Genomic DNA, 22463 nt, shown 5'->3' on the forward strand with positions numbered 1-22463 from the left:
ATTTCAGGCACCCCTGGGTGGGGGCGGGGAGTCACAATGAATCTTTGTGAGTTCTGCACACAAGAACACAATGGAGCTCCCAGTTCTGATGCCTTTATTTGGTTGACCAGGGTACCTACTAACCTGCCACAATAGCACTAATGCTGAAGAATATGTAGTTCATTGGGATGACCTCTTCTGCACCATAGAGCTTCATTGCTTCATTTAAAAACCTATGAGAAGAAAGTCAATGCACTTTTAGAGTCACATCAATAAGAATTCACAAGCCAGGGCAGCCAACATTTAACAACAACTGGGCAGTTGGCTTTCCAACCCTCCAAGGAGACGCAATGCATGCTCTTGAGATCAGCTCTTCCTGGGCTGCTTCTCTACCATTACTAAAACAGAGCAGAAAAATCCAAAGTATCAGCATTTGTCATATATGCAACAACCAAGATGACCAAGGGTCTGGAAACTAAGCCTTATGAGGAGCGCTTGAAGGAGCTGGGTATGTTTAGCCTGGAAAAGAGGAGACTGAGAGGAGATATGATAGCTATTTTCAAATATCTTAAGGGCTGTCACATGGAGGAGGGAGAATGCTTGGTTTTTTTTCCCTGCTCTGGAGGGTAGGACTTGAACCAATGGCTTCAAGTTGCAAGAAATGAGATTCTGACTCAACATTCGGAAAAACTTTCTGACAGTAAGAGCTGTTCAGCGATGGAACAGACTCTCACGAGAGGTGGTGACTCTCCTTCCTTGGAGGTCTTTAAACAGAGGTTGGATGCTTATCTGTCATGGAGGCTTTAGCTGAGGTTCTCGCATTGCAGAGGGTTGGAGTAGATGACCGTTGGTATCCCTTCCAACTCTAAGATTCTATTATTCTATTTCCATAGACCTCAGTCCCCCCCCCTTTTTTGGTGCAGATGACATTCTGATATTTTAAGTTTGACCTGGAACCAAAGCTCTTCATACTGCATAGACAGCGGTTCTCAACATGTGGGTCCCCAGCTGTTGTTGGACTACAACTCCCATCATCCCTAGCTAGCAAAGCCAGAGCTCAGGGATGATGGGAGTTGTAGTCCAACAACATCTGGGGACACACAGGTTGAGAACTGCTGGCATAGAGCATGGGTAGGCAAACCAAGGCCTGGGGGCCGGATCCGGCCCAATTGCCTTCTCAATCTGGCCTGCGCACGGTCCGGGAATCAGCGTGTTTTTACATGAGGAGAATGTGTCCTTTTATTAAAATCCATCTCTGGGTTATTTGTGGGGCATAGGAATTCGTTCATTCCCCCCCAAAAAATATAGTCCAGCCCCCCGCAAGTTCTGAGGGACAGTGGACCGGTCCCCTGCTGAAAAAGTTTGCTGACCCCTGGCATAGAGAGTTGGAACACACTCCTCTGTACATCAACCAAGGTGGAAGTCCTCCTGTGCTCCACAGAGCTTGCTCCTAGATAAATGTGCACAGGATCGCAGCCTTGCAAAACTATGGGAAACTCTTAGGCTTTGAAGTTTATTTTAACAAGTCCACAAAAAAGGGGGGGAAATTAAATAAAAATGTTTTTAAATCCACAAACTACATTAGGTTAAAATCAAAATATCAAATACTGCAGCCAGGGGTCTAACAGGCTTGGGGAGCATGCTCAGTTGTTTTTAAAAATGTCATTCTTTGAACAGCAAACCTCCAGGCTATATCATAAGCGACTCTTGAATGTTTCTAAAGTGATTTGCCTGGCAGTATCAGCTAGTATGGTATTATCAGTAGAATCTCAGTCTAGGAATGAGGAGACTCAGGTTCAAATCCATACTCAGAAGTGAAGCTCACTAGGTAACCTTGGACCAGTCATTGACTGCATATATGTTGTTGTTTAGTCGTTTAGTCGTGTCCGACTCTCCGTGACCCCATGGACCAGAGCACCCCAGGCACTTCTGTCTTCCACTGCCTCCCGCAGTCTGCTCAAACTCATGCTGGTAGCCTCGAGAACACTATCCAACCATCTCATCTTCTGTCGTCCCCTTCTCCTTGTGCCCTCCATCTTTCCCAACATCAGGGTCTTTTCCAGGGAGTCTTCTCTTCTCATGAGGTGGCCAAAGTATTGGACCCTCAGCTTCACGATCAGTCCTTCCAGTGAGCACTCAGGGATGATTTCCTTAAGAACGGATAGGTTTGATCTTCTTGCAGTCCATGGGACTCTCAAGAGTCTCCTCCAGCACCACAATTCAAAAGCATCAATTCTTCGGCAATCAGCCTTCTTTATGGTCCAGCTTTCACTTCCATACATCACTACTGGGAAAACCATAGTTTTTACTATACGGACCTGTGTTGGCAAGGTGATGTCTCTACTTTTTAAGATGCTGTCTAAGTTTGTCATTGCTTTTCTCCCAGACTGCATATATACCATACATTTGAAGTGCACACCCCCCCACCCGAATCCTAGGATCTATAGTTTGTTAAGGGTACTGGAAATTGTAGCTCTGTGAGGAACTCTTTGGGTGCACTTCAAATGACTGGTGTGTTTGCAGCCACTATCTCTGTCAACGTTACTGACTTCACAGGGATGTTATGCTGATAAAAGGGCAGTGAGAGAAGCAAACAGAAGAACCAAGGCAGGATATGAATGTAATAAATAAATGCTGTTTAAAAAAACCCAAGCCAAAAGCCTCTTTGAGTATATGGAACTTGTTACAAAATACTCTGGTTCCTGGCAGGTACTTCAAAACATGAGCATTACTCAGTGCAGAATAACACAGATGAACAAGCCTGTGAGCAAAATCACCACACCCTCCCACCCTTCCCATTACTTATCTTTCTAGGGAGGAAACTAAGGAAATCACCCATGTTCTTCAGCCTTGGGCACCTTTGGCCATGGACGGCACGGAAAAACTCTTTTAGTGCAGTGGCTCAGGAAATTCCTGGCGAAGATTTCACTTCTGCCACAAACTCACCAGGCAGGCTCAAGTCAAGCCACTGTCTAGTAGACCCAATCTTACAGAATGGGGATCCTGCCTGAGATCTTGTGAGGTCTGCTGTCGGTCAGAGTAGACAATGCTATGCTAGATGGACAAACAATCATGTTATAGTACAGCTACCTATGTTCCCAAGGTAATGTTTGGCCTACCTTAAAAGGCTGTTGTAAGAATTACTCTGTATATTATTATTATTTATTGAATTTATATACCATCCTATACCTGGGGGTCTCAGGGCAGTTCACAGAATAAAATCAAGATATAAAACCACAAAATACCTAATAAAAATAAAAACAACCCAATATTTATATTTAATAAAAGTATTTCTGTACTGCCATTTCATAAAATAACAGAGGGTTGCACATCACCAAAACATAAAAATGTTGATGTATTTTAAGAACAGTAGTTATATTATATTATTATTTATTAGGGTAGGCACGGCTGCTCGTTTCAAAACCTGTTATTTAATATTTAGTCCTGAATTTAAATATTTTATTTTGTGAGGAAATGTCGAATCTTTTCTGACCATCAGAGCTTCCAACCATTTCTGCCTTATCAACTGACAAAAGAGCCGCTTTAAAAAAAATACACTGGGGGACACCCACCACATCCCCAAAAAGCTGGATCAGCAGCTGAATATAGAAGTCTTAAATTCATGTAGAAAATGGTGTGCATCCTTTAAAAAGAGCGATCCTCCAAATGGCCTATTGATACAACATTAAAGTCCAGCTTCTAATCTGTTTTAGACATTAGGAGTGACTGCAAGGTTATTTTAGCAACCGTTGAGCAGTCTCCATGGAGCTTTAAAAATAAAATAAAAAATCCTGCATATTCATGGCATAGTCAGGATTTCAAAATCACTGCAGACACCTCATTACTTTTGGCCAGTCATACCAATGACACTCTGAAAAAAAAAATCCAACATAAATGCATGAAGATGCTACCCCCTCTCCTAAAATAAAAAAAAGCTGGTCAAATGAGTCACTAAAACAGGGATGGCAGAACTTTGGCTCTCCAGCTATAGATAGACCACAAATCCCATCATCCCTAACCACTGGCCATGCTGGCTAGAACTGATGGGAGGTGTAGTTCAGTAACGTACCGAAGGCCACAGGTTAGTGACCCCTGCACTAAAATATGTTTTGAGTTATGTTTGGCTACAAGAGGAAAAGCTGTAAAAGTGTCAGCTGCAAAGTTTCTGGTTTGAATCTTAATTCTGATATCAGTGCACCAGGTGGTCTTAGGAAAGTCACCATAGAGGCTGTATACGCACCATACATTTAAAGCACACACACACCCAAGAATCCTAGGAAGTGTAGTTTGTTAAGAGTGCTGGGAATTGCAGTTCTGCGAGGGGTAAGCCACATTTCCCAGGATACTTTCGAGAGACAGAGGTGGAATAGAGTTAGATTAGAGAGTTTAGAGTTTGGATTTGATATCCCGCTTTATCACTACCCAAAGGAGTCTCAAAGCAGCTAACATTCTCCTTTCCCTTCCTCCCCCACAACAAACACTCTGTGAAGTGAGTGAGGCTGAGAGACTTCAAAGAAGTGTGACTAGCCCAAGGTCACCCAGCAGCTGCATGTGGAGGAGCGGAGATGCGAACCCAGTTCACCAGATTACGAGTCCACCACTCTTAACCACTACACCACACTGGCTCACATGCGGTTTAAGCCTAAGAACATTAGAAAAGCCCGGCTAGTTCAGACCAAAGGTCCATCTAGTTTGTTTATTCATTATTAAATTTTGCGTTCCACTTTCCCATAGATATATGCTCAAAGCGTCTTATAACAGAACAACAAAAAATGCTAATAAATGCTATTATTAAAATAGCAACGTCAGGTTGTGTTCACATTGCCTGCAGTTGGTGAGAGTGGGGAAACACAGGGCAGAATGATACCAAAGCATAGAGTGAGTTAAACTACTAGACAGTCTAAAGGTTTGGGGGAGAACTAGACACGGAAATGCTATTATCGGCAGCAGCCCCCTGTCTTCTGTGAGAACTATCGTCACAGCCAGGTTAATCAATGAACAGACCTTGAAAAGACAGGAAGGAAACCCCAGTTGGAAGAAGAACACTTTTGAAGACATAATTATATGAGTATTCTGGGGAGATTAAGCCCCTTCCCCTTTAATAGGAATAATAAAAAAACAACGGACAAGGGAATTTGTGTTGCTACAACCTGCGAATACAAAGCAGCACGGGGGAACGAGATGGCGAAATTAGTGAAAGCAGAGCAGGGTGTTAGTTTTATTAGTGACTGGCAGTGGGTGTAAAAGCTGTGGAAAATGTCAGAATGAAAAAGCAGCAGGAAACCAGCAAGGTTCATCTGGTCTGAAATCCTCAGCAAATGTAAAAGTGCATTTAGGAAAACCTGCATGGCTAGTTAACAGCAAAATAAAGCATCGCGCTCATAAATCAAAACTAGAAGTGAGCGCATAATAATGCATCTGGCCTGAAACCATCAGCGCTGAGTTGGGCCAAGAGGGCCTGTTAGAAGTTGGCTGTATAAGCTACGCTATGACACGAAGCATTAACTAGAGGAACAGAAATTAGCAAATGGCTGTTAATAGGGTAATAAGATGGTAGGTGAATATGTTAGAAACTTACTTGACTTGGAAAGCACATGTTACTGCCATCAGAATGAGCATGATATAGAAAACAGGGTAGGTTAGCTGCATGTTCCCTCTCACAGAAAGTGTGACCATGGTTGCCACAGCTTTTACTGAAACGACGTTCAGAGATGCTGGAAAACAAAAGAGGCTGATTCATGCATGCACATTATCTGAAGATCTTCTCTCTCAGTGTCTCCTGCCTCAATGTCTTGAATAGGCACTGCTGAAAGTGTTGTGTTTTAAGTGAGCGGAACCAATTGTGTTTGAATTCATTTATGGTTGCTTTCATTTGTATTTATTGTTTACTTGGAAATGTTAGAAACTGCTTGATAAAAAAAGTGGTGTGCAAATAAAATTATAGATAGAACACAGCTAAAATCCACAAACCAGTTAAAAAAACAAATACGCAGGAAAACCATAATCAAAATCAAATATAAAAAATTAAAAATCAATATAGGTAGCTAAATCATGTTTCTGGCTAGGCTGGGCATCCCACCCCCATCCCAGGTTTACAGCAGGCATCTAAAACAATATAGTGAGGGTACCTGCCAATAGGATGTTTTAAAAATATCTATCAATTGGCAGGCATATATTATTCATTGGTTTCTTGGCCTAATTTCTCTGGATTGGATCCAGACTTAGGCTGTGTGCACATTACCACTTACTCTGGCTCCAGCATGCTCCCAACACTGGTGTCTAAAGCTAAATGCACATGACATTAGCCACAATTCATTCATATCCTGTAGTTTCTTGAGAAATATTCCCCTGAGACCAGCTTCCATCCAATTATAAAACAGAAGCCACAGTTAAGGCAAGATGTGTACATTTCAAGCAGCCATTGCACATGTGCAGGTGATAGTACATGCACAGATGACAGCTATGGTGAACTGGAATTTGGTGTGGGGAAACAAATCAGGTACTGGGCATTGGGTGAAGACATCTCTGCCCCCTCTCTAGTGTGTACAGGAATCCAATAAAGCAATGTTAAACTTGGGGGAATGATCTCACCGTGTTACAAGCTGCTAATGTGTACATACCCTAAGGCTGACATCATCTACACACACTTATATAAGAGCAAGTCCCACTGAATTCAGAGGGATTGATTTCTGAGCAGATATGTACAGGATTCCTCCACATGTTAGCTGCACTTCACTACCACTGAAATCAATGGAACTTAGGTATGGCTAACCTGTTCCATTGACTCCAATGGGATCTGGATCCAGTCCTATTTGTTTACCCACAAACCTCTGGATATCTTATCTTTTGAATGACTTAAAATTCACCCATCTGATCTTGATATTTTGCATTAGGAAAGTCTCCCATGTTACAAGTCAGCCTTTCACATTTCCCTGTACAACATGGTATAGCTCACTGGAAATATTTTACTAAGCCTAAATTCATCCTTCACCAACGGTGCACACAGGAACACAAGTAACTTGGATCCTAAGGGTTTGTCTGAATCGGAGCAAAAAGCAGACGTTGCCCCACTGTTGTTCTGAACCTTTCCCCCTGTAAATGTGGAGTTTCTTGATCCTGGACACTTTGGACTTTCCAAGGATCAACACACACACACACACACACACACACACACCGCATTTAAAGAAGGAAAAGTCCAAGACAACACTACAATGGGGAGGATGTCTTGTGGACCCTCCTGTATCAATGGGGAGACTGGTGGGTGCAAATCTACATTTTGCTCTGGTGTGGACAAGCCTTATGTCTTGTAGGGACTATCACAAATACATGGTGAGAAGTGACATTGTTAATATATGTGACGTGGGCAGATACGATGGGCATATCTGGGTAAAGAGGAGAACAAACCTCTTAGCAACACAGCTCTGTGGCTGCTCTATAATTTTGTCATCTACAATTACCCTTTTTTTTCACAGAGGCAATTACACTGTTCTGTACCTCATCTGTCCAACACAAGCGCCAAGGTAAAACAATGGGAGATAAACTCCGCAAGTTCAGTGCTGGCACGAAGCTATGTGGAAACAGAGTCAAATGGTGTAAAATAAAAGTTTTCCAATAAAACCCGCCATTTCCGTCCTTCCTGCTGACAGCTATATTGCTGGAAGGTGAATATATTAAAGCTGACAGTATTATCAGAGATGGCGGGATTCTTTCCACCCAGATTCTATATAAGTTTAACAATCAGGCATAGGAAGCCCCTAAGAGCCTCTTTAAATATTAAATGCAGAAATTGTTCTTCTGGTTAACGCAGCACCAAAGAGGGACAAACGGCTTTTGCTGACTCCGATAACAGATCCCCTTTAGCTAGCAATGCAGCAGCTGAAAAGTGACATCATCTGCAACAGCAGGAAACGCAGAAATCCTGCTTGGTCTCTCCCATTTCACCCCTCCAGTCTACCATACTGTAAATTCCAGATTAGGCATGAAGCAAGGTGCTTCTCAATGAGTCAGTTTCCAGAGCTGCATCGCCCAAAGCGTTTGCAGATTTATACCAACACTTCTCTGCTCCTATTCCGGGGGAAATAAAAGCGAACCCAAATGTATGAAACACAGATCTCTCTGCTTATTAAGACCGATGTGACAAATATATGAAAGTATCCACACACCACACCACACCTCTAGTGAGTTGTACATATGGGTAACGGAGGACAGACACTAAAACAACTCCTTCACAATAAAATATTATAGCATAGTTCCTTGCTGGTTTACACATCATGCCCTGAGGGGAGGCAGAATGTAGGAAAGTGTGTTGGTCTTAAATGGCTCTAAAGGGTGATTAGATAAATTCGTGGAGGTTTATCTATGGCTACACTGAAACTTCTATGTTCACAGACTATATCCCATTGAATACCAGATGGTCTGGTTCAACAGGACTCTCCTTAAATTCCCTTTAAAAAGACATCCAAATAGGGACATCATCTTCACACATTTATAAGGACTAATTCCCTGCTCTGGGATTTTTAGCTGCTCATATTAAAGATACTATTCTTGAATGACTGGGAAAGAGATTCACCCTTCCATTGATGGTTTACAAAGCAAAGTGCTCTTTGACTGACAATCAGAAAACAAGTTGGAAATGTCAGCTCCTAGAAATTGCAGTCAATGACTTTGTCAAGTGGTTCTATCTCCTCACCCTTCAACCTAGAACGATGATTATTCTCAGTGCTATTTTTCCTGAGGTACCAGAACTGAGTTCCGGCAAGTACCGGTGGGGAAAAAAAGCCTTGATTATTCTACTGCTTCAGTTGCTCCTGGCAGCTACTGAATGACACCCTGGTCTAAGCAAACTAGCAACAACACCATACAGATATCATATTTATTGTGATTGGTACATATTTGGCTAGCTGTGACATCAGAAAGCAAACTGAATTTGCTTGTGCAGCTGTGGCAGGCAACTCCAGCCTGTACTTTACGCAACAATCATGTCTGCCACAAATCGGGTCCTCCCTTAAAGAGGGCACGTGTTGCGGTGGGGCCTGGCAACCTAACCCTGTGTTGTGGGTGGGTACGTTTCGATAGCCACAACACCCGATTGGTAGGTCCCTTGATGCAGGGTTCAATCAGGCCAATGGGATGCAGGCTAAATGGATCAAGGGACATATATACCTATGCACGTGACCCAGAGCTTCCTCTTTCGGTGCGCCCACCTCTCCCTATAATTAGGGCTTGCACGCTTGACCTTGCTATGCCATTGTGTGTCGTCTGTCATTGGAACAGGGGCACGGCAGGAATTTTCCCCATTTGGCTGATTGGCTGTTGCCATTTGGGTTTCGCCTACCGCGTAGCAAATCATCACAACTTGTAAAGTTGCGGATAGGCTCTGGTTCAGGTGATAGGGAAGGGAGGATGCTCTCGCCATCCCTATGTGAAGGGTATTCCGTTTAAGGAATCCAGGGACTCGATGGTTTGGTCAACCTCTGTGAGGGGGTTGTGCCCATGCCTGAGTCCAGGGGGGAGGGCACTTGGGTGGCGGAGATAGCCTGTTCCCAGATTTCCGCTTATACAGGTGTTCACCCTTGGCTGACCTATGCTGGTGCCCTGGATCAGTGCTATCTGCAATGGTGCAGGGAGCTAGTCGAACCAGAGCCTATGCAACCATTCACTTGCTGTAATCAATAAAGTTGTGGCCTAAATTCTGCCAAAAACCAAACCAAAATTTGAGTCTTGTCTGAATTTATTTAGGGATGATGTTTGAAAGTCTCAGCACGCAAATGCAGTGGTGTTTCCTGTAGCAAAGTGCAAAAGACAGGACATGTGCTCTTAAAAGCTGCTCTACGTGTATTGGCAACAGACCTATCAGAGCTCTCACACATGGGTGCTTATGGACACGTGGCTGTTGTTCACACTCTGCGCGTGTGTTTTACAGGAAACAGCAGTACACCAGTTAATTTCTAGGCATGAAATTCTGTGTAAACTGGAGCTATTCTGAGATCGCGATGTCTTGCTCCAGCTGAATTCAATAGGAGAGGATTAATTCAACATAAAAGATACAGATCAATATTGGAATCCTATGCATACCTACTTAGAAATCCCTTAGAGTTTGGTGGGACTTATTCCAGGGTAGAGATGTACAAAATTGCAGTGTAAGGCCCTTAAATGTCTTCAAGCACTTTCCAAACTGGGTATCATTATAAAGAGGGAAGAAGCAAACCCAGAGTCACCAAGAAAATACTGAGACATGAGAACTTCTAATGCACACATAAGTGTTGTGTGAAATGTACTCCACTGAGTCACCTAAATCCAAGCTGGTAATTGCAATGTGTGAACATCATCAATACGACCAGTTTTTAAAAAACCTGTAGCCCATGACCATAGCCCACCAAGTCCAATCTCCTCCAGAAGACATAGTGTATAACTTGGGTTCCATTAAATTCAATGGTTTTTACTAAGGAATGTTCTCCAGGGACTGTGGCATATATCCATAATTTTTATTCTTCTAGGCTGAAGACTGTTTTACTGTGCAAACAATGGAATATGTTTCAGCTTGAGTGCACCATGAAGAAACGCAAACAAATGTACAATACTAAATTTTTTATTTGCTTTGACTCCAACTCTAAGGGGAAAATATGTATGCAAATGAGAGACGAAAACTGAATAGGTCTCCTGTTGCCCATCTCGACACACAGCTTATATACACTTCCACAAAGTGCTTGGATAGGCTTGGGCTTTTATGCTTGAGTTATTGGTTTGTTTACTTCAGCTAGTGCTGGTCGAAATCTCTTTTCAAGCAACAAGGAATTTCAGACAGACTCTCTAATTCACTCTCTCTGGGATCAAGTGGTCCAGAACAGCCATAACTGTCTTACCAACTAAAGCTGATAAAAGGTATCCCTAGCCACTGTGCCCCTATGTGCTTCAAGTGACAAAGATGGATCAAGGAGCATTCCCAGAAATGCTCAGTGGGGCAAATGTTCATGACATGTCATAGCTCAGAGAAGGCAACAGTGGAGTCTTGGCACCTATGTTCCATGAACTGGCTGCCCTACGTATAATCTCTCCCCAAGTGTATATTTGCAGCAGAAAGATGTGGACAGAGTTCTGATTTGACTGAATGGTCTGCACTCTTCAGACCGTAGGCTGGACATACAATTTATGGATGCTCATCTGTGTTAAAAATTTCCCTGCAAATAGAAAGCCAGCAGGAACCTGTCCCCTTCTGTGCTAGCTTTCTACTCACCAAGAGTTTGTGATGTGGCATAGGATTCAACAGCAGTATTCTCCACCTGTAGCCTGATGTAGAACCAATATCTAATGTGGCATTCTGCTGCATGGATACTCAAGACCCACATAAGTTAGCATGAGGAAGTGGGGCAAGGGGGGCAAAATTCTGGAGCCCTGCAAGAAGTTTCTGGATCAGCCACCACAAAACAAAAGAGAACAAAGGAACGATCAGCACAAAACATTGCAGATCAGCCGTAGCCTTACCTAGCACTGCTACCATTGTTAGCAAAATCACAATGTGATTCACTTTCTTTCTTTTATGGAAATACAAAAGAATGCAGAATGCTATTACTGCCAGGATCTGAAAAGAAAAAGCGTAAAAGGCTTAAGTTGCTAAAATGCAGAATAAAAGCTTCAGACAAAATCTTTAACAAGATGTCACATACTTATCTCCCCCTTTAAAGGGATGAGTAAGAGGGGTAACCTCACCACCATTTATCAAACAATTATTCCTATAAACCTTTCCTAAGAAATGTTCACATTTTGCTGTCTAGTTCTCTTACCCTTTCAAGTGCCTACTTTATTTTTACAGCCTTGAAAAGATTTAAAACAAAGGAGAGAGGAGAGAGAGTTCTTGCAGTAATAATCTGGCAAGCAAAGACATCCAGTTTTAGCTATGTATAATCATGCTGAGCCACCACTGTACGTAGCAGTGCCATTGTCCAATTGCAACGAGACTACTCTGGTGTAGGTGACTTGAAGATTGCAGCCCAATCTATGGCTTATCTTACTTACCGCTTCCATTAATTACCTTCACTTACTCTTCTGTTCCTTCACCCTCATCAATAAAACTTGGACTGAACACGCAGTTCTGCTCAGAACACCTGCAATGCATTTGTAACTCTGCACTGGTTTTCAATCACTGCCTAGCCAACTACCTGTCAAAAGGTTGCATAAAAGAAAAATATACCAGCAGAGTTAATGGTACGCGAGGAGAGGCTGCTTTGCAAGACATTCTGCAGATGGGATTTCCTTAACGCTGCACGCAGACAGGGCTTGCTGCTTCATAATCGCCAGCAACACCCCCACATGCACTGCAGCCCCACTCCAAAGCGGCTTCCATATGGGCCAGAGATTGCTGCTTAGTAGACACATTCCATGAGGTGAATTTCCACTTTCCAATGCAGATGTTGGGATGTGGTGGGTGCTTCTTTGACCCGGAAGCAGTGGCTATGTTAATACATAAAACTCTTTTGCGCTGGCCCTGACCTAATATAGTATTACCTAGTATTCCCTTATGCTAGGTAATACTATTCACCCATCAAGCACTTTTACATAGGAACACAGGAAACTTTTTTATACAGAGTTAGGCCATTGGTCCATCTTCTTTTTCTTCTTTGGCGATCCCTCGTAGCCAAGTAAGATTGACTTCCATAAACATGGTTTTAACAGTGGGTCCCTAAGTGACTGTGGAGGCCAATTCTGGATCCACACATCCTTCCACGGTGGGAACATAGGTTTCCGGGTGGGAGTTGATCATGGTGAGGGTTTGCCAAGCATGCCTTCCTCTTAGCACATCTCTCCCTTTCAACCTGAGTTGGAGCGTCTTCAAAGCCCACAACACCTTTGGTAAAGGCTGTTCTCCAGTTGGAGCGCTCGCAGGTCAGTATTTCCTGGTTGTCAGTGTTTATACTACATTTTTTTTAGATTTGCCTTGAGAGAGTCTTTAAACCTCTTTTGTTGACCACCAGCATTATGCTTTCCATTTTTAAGTAGTTGCTTTGGAAGACGATAATCAGGCATCTGCACATCTAACTTGATATTGTCCATCTAACTTGATATTGTCTACACTGACTGGCAGCAGATCTCCAAGAGTTTCAGACAAGGGTCACTGCAGCCCTACCTGAAGATGTCGAGGAAAACTGAACCTTGGATCTTTTGCAGGCAAAAGAGTCGTTCTATATCGCTGAGCTGTTTTGAGTAAGAATATTTGTCCACCAAGCCCTGTTGCACTCTTACGAGCAGCGGCTCTCTGATCCTTTTAGCTGGAGATGCATAGGGACCCAGTAGTGAGTCAGACCATTGGTCCTACACTGACAGTGGATCTCCAGGGTATCAGGCAGGGGAACATTCCCAGCCCCACTTAGAGATGCTGGGGGTTGAACCAAGGACCTGCATGCGAAGAGATGTTCTAGCATTCAGCTATGGCCTTTCCCCTATGGGAAAATACAGTACTACCAATTAGGTTTCTTCTACAACAGCAGATGGCACAGGCTTCCTGGCCTCATCTGCCTTCCCTCCCAGCACACAAGTCTTTCTTAATGAACCCCAGGGAAGGTGGAGAAGAGCCCCCACTATGAAAGGGGGGGGACCTTGCTTTTCAACTTTTATTACTGATATATATTTCTGAAGCCTTTTTTTATTTCCTGTGAGTAAGGAGAGTTTGGTAACTGAAAAAGTTTCCTCTTCCTCATTTGCACAGAAAAGCATGTGGTTAGATTCATTTCTTTAAAAAAAACAGTTGATTTTAATCATCTGTGTTTTGTTATATGATTACTCTGTTCCATTATGATTTTAGACATCTGTGCTGCATATTCAGTTTTGTTATGGCTTATGGTCAAACAATAAAACCTAAAGAAAATACATAAATAAAACAGCCAATCAGGTATGGGCATTCCTTGGTATCCCAGCTTCCAAATCTGGAACTGTAGGTTTAAAATTCTAAAACTGCCCTCAATCTGTTCAAGTCAATAAAGAGCAGCAAGTTACATTTGGAAACTCCCCTTTTTACTTCTCGCAGAAAAAAAATAGGTCGCCAGTAAATGTTCTGAAAACATGTTCAAATGGGTGTTCTAAGTGCTTCCCTGGACTGCAGCCTAAAGCTTTAGAAGGTGAGGAAAGGTATTTATCCCTAACAAGTCCACGATTTTAAGAAAGTTTTTTTATTCGTTGAGAAAGAAACGACACTGGACATGTTGGCAGGGCAAAGCGCTTGCTTAAAATAATGGGGGGGGGGGGGAGCAGAATAGTGGATATTTTGGCTCCAGGCTTTTAATGACGGCTAGGAAATTGTTACGTGTACTATGGGCTTGCTGGCTTCCCTCTTTTCTGATATGCAAATTTCCCTTTCCTTCCCTTTATAGAACTAATCAAGAAGTTGCAGAGTTGTGCTTTCACCAATTGTATTTTCAAGCAAGAATATGCAACTGAAGTTTGAAACGTTGCATGCTGTTGATCACAGAAGCGATTCTGATACTGCTTAAAATGCCATAGCATGTTTATGAATAGCAACCATTTTGTGACAGCGCCCACAACACTTTATCAAAAGATTAGGGACCTCTGAACAGATGTGAGTAAAGAAACAGTTTTGAGCTACATTTAATCCATCCACCTAGAACAGTCTTTCTCCCACAAAAAAAAAACTAAAAACAAACTCCTCTTGTCTTTCAGGGGTGGATTACAAGACATGAAGGGTCTGTGCTGAACTATATCCTGAATCCTATGCATTCCTGACTCGTAAATCATGTTTTCCACTCTGTCAAGATTCCCATAAACAGGCATTTCCACTCAAAGGCCACCACAAGCAGAGCCTCCCTCTCTGACATCTAGCACATCATGCCATGCTTCTAAAAGTATGGATTTACTCTCACCCTTTCTTGAATGCTAGAAAGTCCAAGGCGGCCTTTGCAGAGTCAGTTTCTGCAGCTAGTACAGAATGCTGCAGCATCTTTGGGCCAGCTCTCTCATTTGAGAGAATTTAACATAAAACATATCAAACCCGAACTTACACTACATGTATAAAAAAAAGTTTTGTTACATTAGCCTTTAGCTTACTGCGGAGGCGGCTTTGCCTTTTTTTCTATGCTCATTTCCCTACAGTTTGGAAAGGCACTCTTAAATTCACACTCCACTTGACCCAAGGAATGTGGAAGGAGTAGAAGCTGAAGTAAGCAAACAGCAACATCCTTGACCGAAAGAACAATCAGTTCCCAAACGAGAAATACCTGTTGACTCTGCAAACCAAGAGTGCCTGGATTACCCTGTACAGTGGATGCTCGGGTTGCGAATGAGATCCGTAGCGTTCGCAACCCACGTCTGCGCATGCGCAGGTTGCGATTCGGTGCTTCTGCGCATGCATGACCGCTGAAATCCGGAAGTAACCCATTCCGGTATTTCCGGGTTTCAGCGGTCCGTAACCCAAAAAAACGCAGCCTGAAGCGTCTGTAACCTGAGGTATGACTATACTGAGAGGGAACTCATTCTCTGAGTGCTGATCGTTATGTGGTCGAAAATGGTACCTTCCATGCACAACAGGAAAGTAGCAGCGGACTTGTGGAAACGGCAATGGCCACAGAATGCCAAATGATTGTTGTGGAGAGGGGAAGGTGGACTATATTGGAGGATGCTGGAATGAGGCACAACTGGCTGGGTTCCAGAATCACAGCACTTCTCGCTGTGATGTTTTGTTCTAGACCCCATTTGCAAACAGCGACTTTTGAATACTGTACTCACCACATAAATCAGGAACTGCCAGTTAACTAAATCATTCTGTATCTTTCTTGCCGTGACTTCCTGGGTAACGCGGGGAGCGAATGTCACCACCAAAAATGTTCCTGCCATCGTCACAGTTCCACCTTTCAAAAGGTGTAGACAAACATGTTGTTATTATTATTTTTTACAAAACACATAACTGGAAGTCTCTAGAGCGAACCTTCTAAACAGCAGCAGTTTGATCAAATTTAGGAGACTAAATTTAGGAGAAATTTATGCACAAACTCCATTTATCTCCTATGACCTGATCACATTCCAACCATAGAGGCAGCACAATTCTATGCATGTCTATTCAGAAGAATGGCCTACCAAGTTCAATGGACTTTACTACCAGGACTGCAGAAATGAGAGCATTTGTTTTCCTGACTATGATTCGGCTGCATATACATCCAAACTGTCTTAGGCAGTTTTACTCATATTGCTCCCCAAGGTTACCTATGATATATCAAGTAATATAATCAATGAACTTCCCTTTCCTCTAATTTGGTGGTCTTTCCGTTCTGCTTTGCATGTTTTTGATTTTTGTTGCTTGCATTTTAACTTTATTTCAGAACACAATTCCATAGAATCATAGAATTGTAGAGTTGGAAGGAACCTTGAGGGTCATGTAGTCGAACCCCCCGCAATGCAGGAATCCTGTCCACAGCCATCCCTGGGTGGGCTCGAACCACCAACCTTCTGCTTAACAGCAAGACACACTGACCCATTGAGCCATCCTCCTTCTGACATGCTGGTAGTCTCATTGTCCAGTATTTGTATCTACCTAGTGCAAACTGGTTAGCATCATCTGGAACGCTAACCCTCTGTCATAATACTGCCTCTTGATGCCAGGATGATGCGAAACATGCCAGGCCAGGTATCTTAATTGTGGGCTGAGGGTCATTCGGATTTGGGGGAAAGTAAATATCACTGAAATCAAGGATGCAACCGTATATGTAGTAGTTGTTTGAATGCAGAGCTGGTAGCTGCACAGCACAGCTCTGATGCCTTGGGATTGCCCTCCTACCTCTCACCACTAATAGCTACTGCTCCTGAAAGTGGCCAGAACTCTTCCTTAAGCCTGAGGACTCTGGGGATTTCCCCAGGCAGCAAGACGTATGCACAGAGCCTTCAGAAAGCACTCTGATATCTCAAGATCACTGCCAAGGGAAGCGGGGAGCAGTGTGAAAATTAATGAGCGCAGCACAGGAAAGTGAGGAATTCTGCTCCCCTTCCTTCGGTAGCAGCTTCTTTCTTTACATCACTCGTGGAAGGGCTGTGTGGTAACTGCATTCATTGAAAAGAGGATGTGGGCTTGTGACAGAGTGTTCTTGAACGTGCAAGTGCATACAGACATGTGCTTTTCTTCATGAGTATGTCTTGTGTTCTTCGGTGCTGCCAAATGCCAATTTTAAATTGGTCTATGCGGTTTCTAGGCTGCTTTTTAATTTTATTTCAGAGGTCCCATCCCATAAAAATAAAATAAAACAAATCAATAAATCAATGTGGAACGTGAGTTTCTGGGGCACAGACTACTGCATAGAACATCAATGGGACATAATAGCACACTCGCAATTTAGAGGTGGGGGAGAACAATCCCCCCAGTGTTCTATATTTATGTATTTGCACAAACCTCCCAACAATCACCGTATCTGCCATGGTACAGCTAACTCCAATGGAATGCAGCAACATTGTTAAAAAACCTCCATGGCAAAGACAAACTCGCAGAAATAAAATAAATCAGCCCAGAACTCTAGCTAAAACATTGTGCAGCGTACAAGACTGAAGGGGAACATGATCAGCCGAGGGATGAATTCTCCATGTATCACTTGGACCAAATAACTAAATATTACAGGGCTATTGGAGCAGCACTGAATTTCTTTCTCCAAACGCCCACAACAGCTGTGCAATTACCGTACAATCATTACACTAACAGCCTGCATCATCTGCCTGCTTATTTGCACAGGGAGCCCAGTCATCCTCTTCATTTTGCACGAATGACAGGCACTCCAAACAAGATAGACGTTCCCACACAGATAGCACTTCTGCGTAGGAAAAAAGTATGCAAATCGTCACTAGGGATGGGTGAATTCTGTCAGTTTTGGTTATTCCCCGTTTCCTGTTTTTCTAATCTGAAATTCAGTTCTCCACATACTAGTTCACAATTAAAACAAAAACCAAAACCAGCCTCATGAAAACCCACCGGCCTTTTAGTGCAAATATCCCCTACTAAACACAATTTTTGTCTAACATACACATGTTTTGGAAACAGTTATCTGCAATACAGTGCTTTTTGTATGTTATTTTCACTAATATATATCATACCTTCCTTCCTTCCCTTCTTCTTCCCCTTTTTATGAAGATTACCCGCTCTGGGATTCCACAGCTAATTTTCCCCTGGTCTCCTCACTGGCCCAAATAGGACTAATTTAGCCAGCTAGCCCTGGTGATCATCTAATGTTTATTGGATGGATTGAATTTATTGTTATTCACGTTTTATACTGTATATTATGCTGTTTTTTGTTGCATCAATTAAGTGTTTTAAATTTGTTGTTAGCCACCCTGAGCCCGGTTTTCTGAACCGGGAAGGGTGGGGTATAAATAAAAATTTATTTATTTACTTATTTACTTATTTATTTATTTTGAGGTCAAGCTTAGTCGTAAACTGATCTGGCTGCTTTGAGCCCTCCACACCAACAAATTACCTCTGTGGCACTTGTTCACAAGCAGTTGATGGGAAGACCTTGTCTAACAGCAAGTGGACAGGTATCACTGCTAGATGTTGCTACGGAATTTGAAATTGATCCTTCACCCACCAAACTCCCAGTTAGAGAGCCTCTTGCTTCACTGAGTGACAATGTCATAAGGGATCTGTCTACTGATCAGGCATATGGGTACTGGATCATACAGGCCATAAGGACAGGGAAACCTTCCCATGGATTTGGCCCTTCTTGAAATTGGTCCAGGGAGCCATTCAAGGTGGTTAACAACAGCAAACAGGTTTTGCTGCATATGGGTTCCAAAACATGGCTTTAAAGACAAATCCCGCAACAACTTAAAGGCTGTTAATAGAATACATCATTTGTGTGTAGTATCCCTGCTGGTTCAACAGCAAAGTAAAACACTCCTTGAGTAGAAGGCCCACACCACTTCTTGTTTCAGCTGTGGTGAGTTAGGCTGCAAAAGAAGGCTGTGGTAGATGCTGTTTTGACAACTGCCTGGCGTTCAGCATGGTATGCATTCAGCGAAATAATCCGTACACTCTCATGCTCCTATGACAATGAGAAGAGGAGAGCTGGTGTCCAGAAGATCATTGACCTGAGGGGCAGAGATGATGAAACACTGGGAGACCTTTCTGTATGTCTAGAAAGACACCTTCTGTCAACACCAGTGCTTTGTCCCTGTTGGAGCTGATAGACTGGTCTAACAGGATATATGAACCTCCTTTGACATGTAAACTTACTACAGAGGAAGTAGAGAAGTTCACTGACGAGCCCATGCAAATTCCACAGTGGCCCTATCATGTTCAGTCTATAGAGAGGTGTGTGAAACAAGTTGCAGAGGCAACGGCCAGGGTAAGGTAAAGGTAAAGGGATCCCTGACCGTTAGGTTCAGTCCTGGACAACTCTGGGGTTGCGACACTCATCTCGCTTTATTGGCCAAGGGAGACGGCATACAGCTTCTGAGTCATGTGGCCAGCATGACTAAGCCGCTTCTGGTGAACCAGAGCAGCGCACGGAAACGCCGTTTACCTTCCCACTGGAGCGGTACCTATTTATCTACTTGCACTTTGACGGGCTTTCAAACTGCTAGGTTGGCAGGAACTGGGACCGAGCAACGGGAGCTCACCCCGTCGCGGGGATTCGAACCGCCGCCCTTCTGATCGGCAAGTCCTAGGCTTTGTGGTTTAACCCACAGCACAACCCGCGTCCTGGGTGGTGCTGTGGGTTAAACGGCCAGGGTATATGGACATAAAAAGTGTGAGGGCTAAATCAGGCCAAGAAGCAAGTCGGAGGCTGATGTCCAAGAGCAAATCAAAGCAAGACTTAATGAAACTTATTTAAATTTCTTATTAGCTGATGTCATTAGTTTCTAATGTTGTTTTATGATTACAGTGTATCCTTAGTAGCATGTGCTTTATGCAGGGAAACTAAAAATTTTACAGCATTACCCAACATTTTCAGAAGGTAAAATTAAAATTATTTGGTTTTCCAAGAGTAGTTGATGCGCTTTTTAATCAAATGAAGATTTGCCATGCTAAATGTTGTCAAGTCACAAAAATAATAGCATATTTGAATTCATCACGCCCCCAAAACATATTTTTAAGACCCCTCACTGAATAAATTTGCAAAAACCAAGTTTCACCCCTTGAATAGACACATCCCATTGTGGTACACCCATCCATAATCTTAGTGGAGACAAAGACCAGAATGGGCTGACTTGTCTGCCCAGCTGGTTTCCTGAATTTGGTGCCAAAGCTTTTTATTGGGTGAAGTTAGTGAGGGAAAACAATACTTTTCCCAGGAATACATCCTAGTGTTCTGGTTGAGTTTTAGAGCACACGAGCAGAACTATGACTATGGACAGCTGCTGTGGGAATAAGCATTGTGACAAAGTTTGAGAATCACAGCCATCTCAAATATGTCAACAACATTTATGCAGCAATTGGCCAGAGTAATCTCAAATGCCAAAAATAGCTATAGACTCATTGTCTTACATAAAGCAACCAAAATATCTGCTGGAACTAGTCACATATCTAATAAACGAACCGTAGAGCAAGGCAGATTTAATTTGCAAAAATGTTTTTGAGGCAGACATAAAGTCCAATGTTTTGTGCAACTGAGATCATGTGTGCCAGCAAAACATTGCTGAAATGCTCTTGGAAATAACCAAATTAGTATAAAAGGAACAAACAGTTACTATTTTTTAATGTTATAAAAAAGAGCTTGTGTGCAAATATCAACATTAAAAGAGCTGTGAGCAGAATGATCAAGCAATTAGATCATGTCTTGTTTTTGATAGGACTCCTACTGTTGTCAAACATATCAAAATATGTAAAATATTGAAGTATTATCTCCCGATTTAAAAACTGGAAGCAAAAACGTGAGCATAAACAGAAAATGCCCATTTAATTGATACAGACAAAAGTCTACCTAGGACAGCCCAGCCAAGAATGAGACTCTTAATCTCATGGTCGTGGGTTTGAGCCCCACATTGGGTAAAAGTTTCCTCCATTGCAGGGGGTTGGACTAGATGACCCTTGTGGTCCCTTCCAATTCTACAATTCTATGAGTCTATGATTGGAACAGGAAGAAAACTTACCAGAAAAAATAGATTCAATGGACTGTGGGGTTTAAAATCCAGGCTTGCATAACATTTTTTGGAGCAAAACTCGACCCTGCCTATTATTAGAACTATGTACCAACCTATTTTAAAATAAGTGTATTTATCTTCAGCTGACAAATGTTGGGGGCATAAATATATCTTGCTATCAATGCAGCATTATTTCCCTTATCAAAACAGCACTCCAAGAATTAGACTGGCAGGAATCATTTACTTACCTAATATACCTTCGGATCTTATGTACTCTTTTAGGAATAAGACAGAAATAACTGCACTACCTGGGGAACAAACAGTCATTGTTAAATGTTACATAATAAGAGAATATATTAAAGATGATGAAGTCGCCTGTGATAACATTGCTTAACAATAATAACAAGAAAAGAACCCATTTGCCTCCACATCAGCAATATAATCCTGGCAAATCCTGGTGCTGAAACTAGACTCCTAGTTTACTTCCACACACTTTAAAAAAAAAAATCCCATGGTAAACTGGCTACAACCCAAGAGACAGGGCTTGTGAAAGGAGTGCTCTCCACAGCACATCCCTCAAACACTCTTATTTGGGGGCTTTTAAACTGCCACCAATACTACCCACTTCTCCTTGTGTATACATAATTTGGGCACTCTCCTGGCAACAAATGGTTGTGGAGTTTCAACAGTGCCTTCCACATGACTTTACAGGCTTTGATATGTGCCATTTCCGCCATGATTTCTGCTTCTTTCCAACTCTAATCCCTGCCATACACGGACAGGGGCATTGTGGTTCCCATTGCTCAATAGAATTTAATGCCCTTTTATTGTGGTCACACCACAAGAACACTCTTACGAGACCTTGTTAGGTGGTACACATAGGTGATACGTATACAACAGGGATGTGAATTATGCACCATGGGAAATTCCTTTCAGGCAGTATCTCAGCCCCACAGAGACTTGCTTAATTTACAAATGAAGTGGTTAAAATCCTGAAGTAGTACATATAAACAAATATCCTGGTGCAACCCACTACCCGATGGGCTTGTGTTGCATTTGTAGCGAGTTTTTTCTCTAATGGAACATTTAAAAGTTTCTGCTGTTCTCAAAAAAATAAAAGTCAATCTAGCCTATTTCCATTTTGTCAATGACCCATAGAAACAGCCAATGAAGAAAATGGCATTTGCAGCAGAAAACTCACATATGGTTCTTCCAAGCATTGCAAAACATTTGTTAAAATCAGTGTCCTGTTTCAAATGCTGTCAAGGGATTAAAAAGAGATAAACAGCAGTGTGTACACTTGCTTCATCAGCAGGAAACCTTCCCCTGAGGACACATAACTTTCTTCTCCCTAGAAATAATTTAAGTATAATTGCTATAACGAGCTACTGGGGGCTGTATAAATTATGACGAGAGGATAATAA

General features: G+C 42.5%; 1 protein-coding gene across 3 annotated transcripts in view; it reads right to left on the minus strand.

The window, feature by feature from the left end:
* The window catches only part of NIPAL2 (NIPA like domain containing 2), a 39167-nt gene that overhangs the window by 5892 nt on the left and 10812 nt on the right, over nt 1-22463 (minus strand). For 2 of the 3 annotated variants that reach the window (XM_083622754.1, XM_083622753.1), the window contains exons 4-8: nt 21288-21347; nt 15709-15830; nt 11461-11557; nt 5558-5693; nt 124-212 (exon numbers count right to left, since the gene is read on the minus strand). In XM_083622754.1, the coding sequence (XP_083478880.1) occupies nt 124-212; nt 5558-5693; nt 11461-11557; nt 15709-15830; nt 21288-21347 (504 nt within the window). The remainder of the gene's footprint in view (nt 1-123; nt 213-5557; nt 5694-11460; nt 11558-15708; nt 15831-21287; nt 21348-22463) is intronic. The other variant, XM_083622755.1, reaches the window with a different exon arrangement.

The sequence above is a fragment of the Podarcis filfolensis genome, assembly GCF_964270895.1.
Source record: "Podarcis filfolensis genome assembly, chromosome: 7".
NCBI classification, from domain to species: Eukaryota; Metazoa; Chordata; class Lepidosauria; order Squamata; family Lacertidae; genus Podarcis; species Podarcis filfolensis.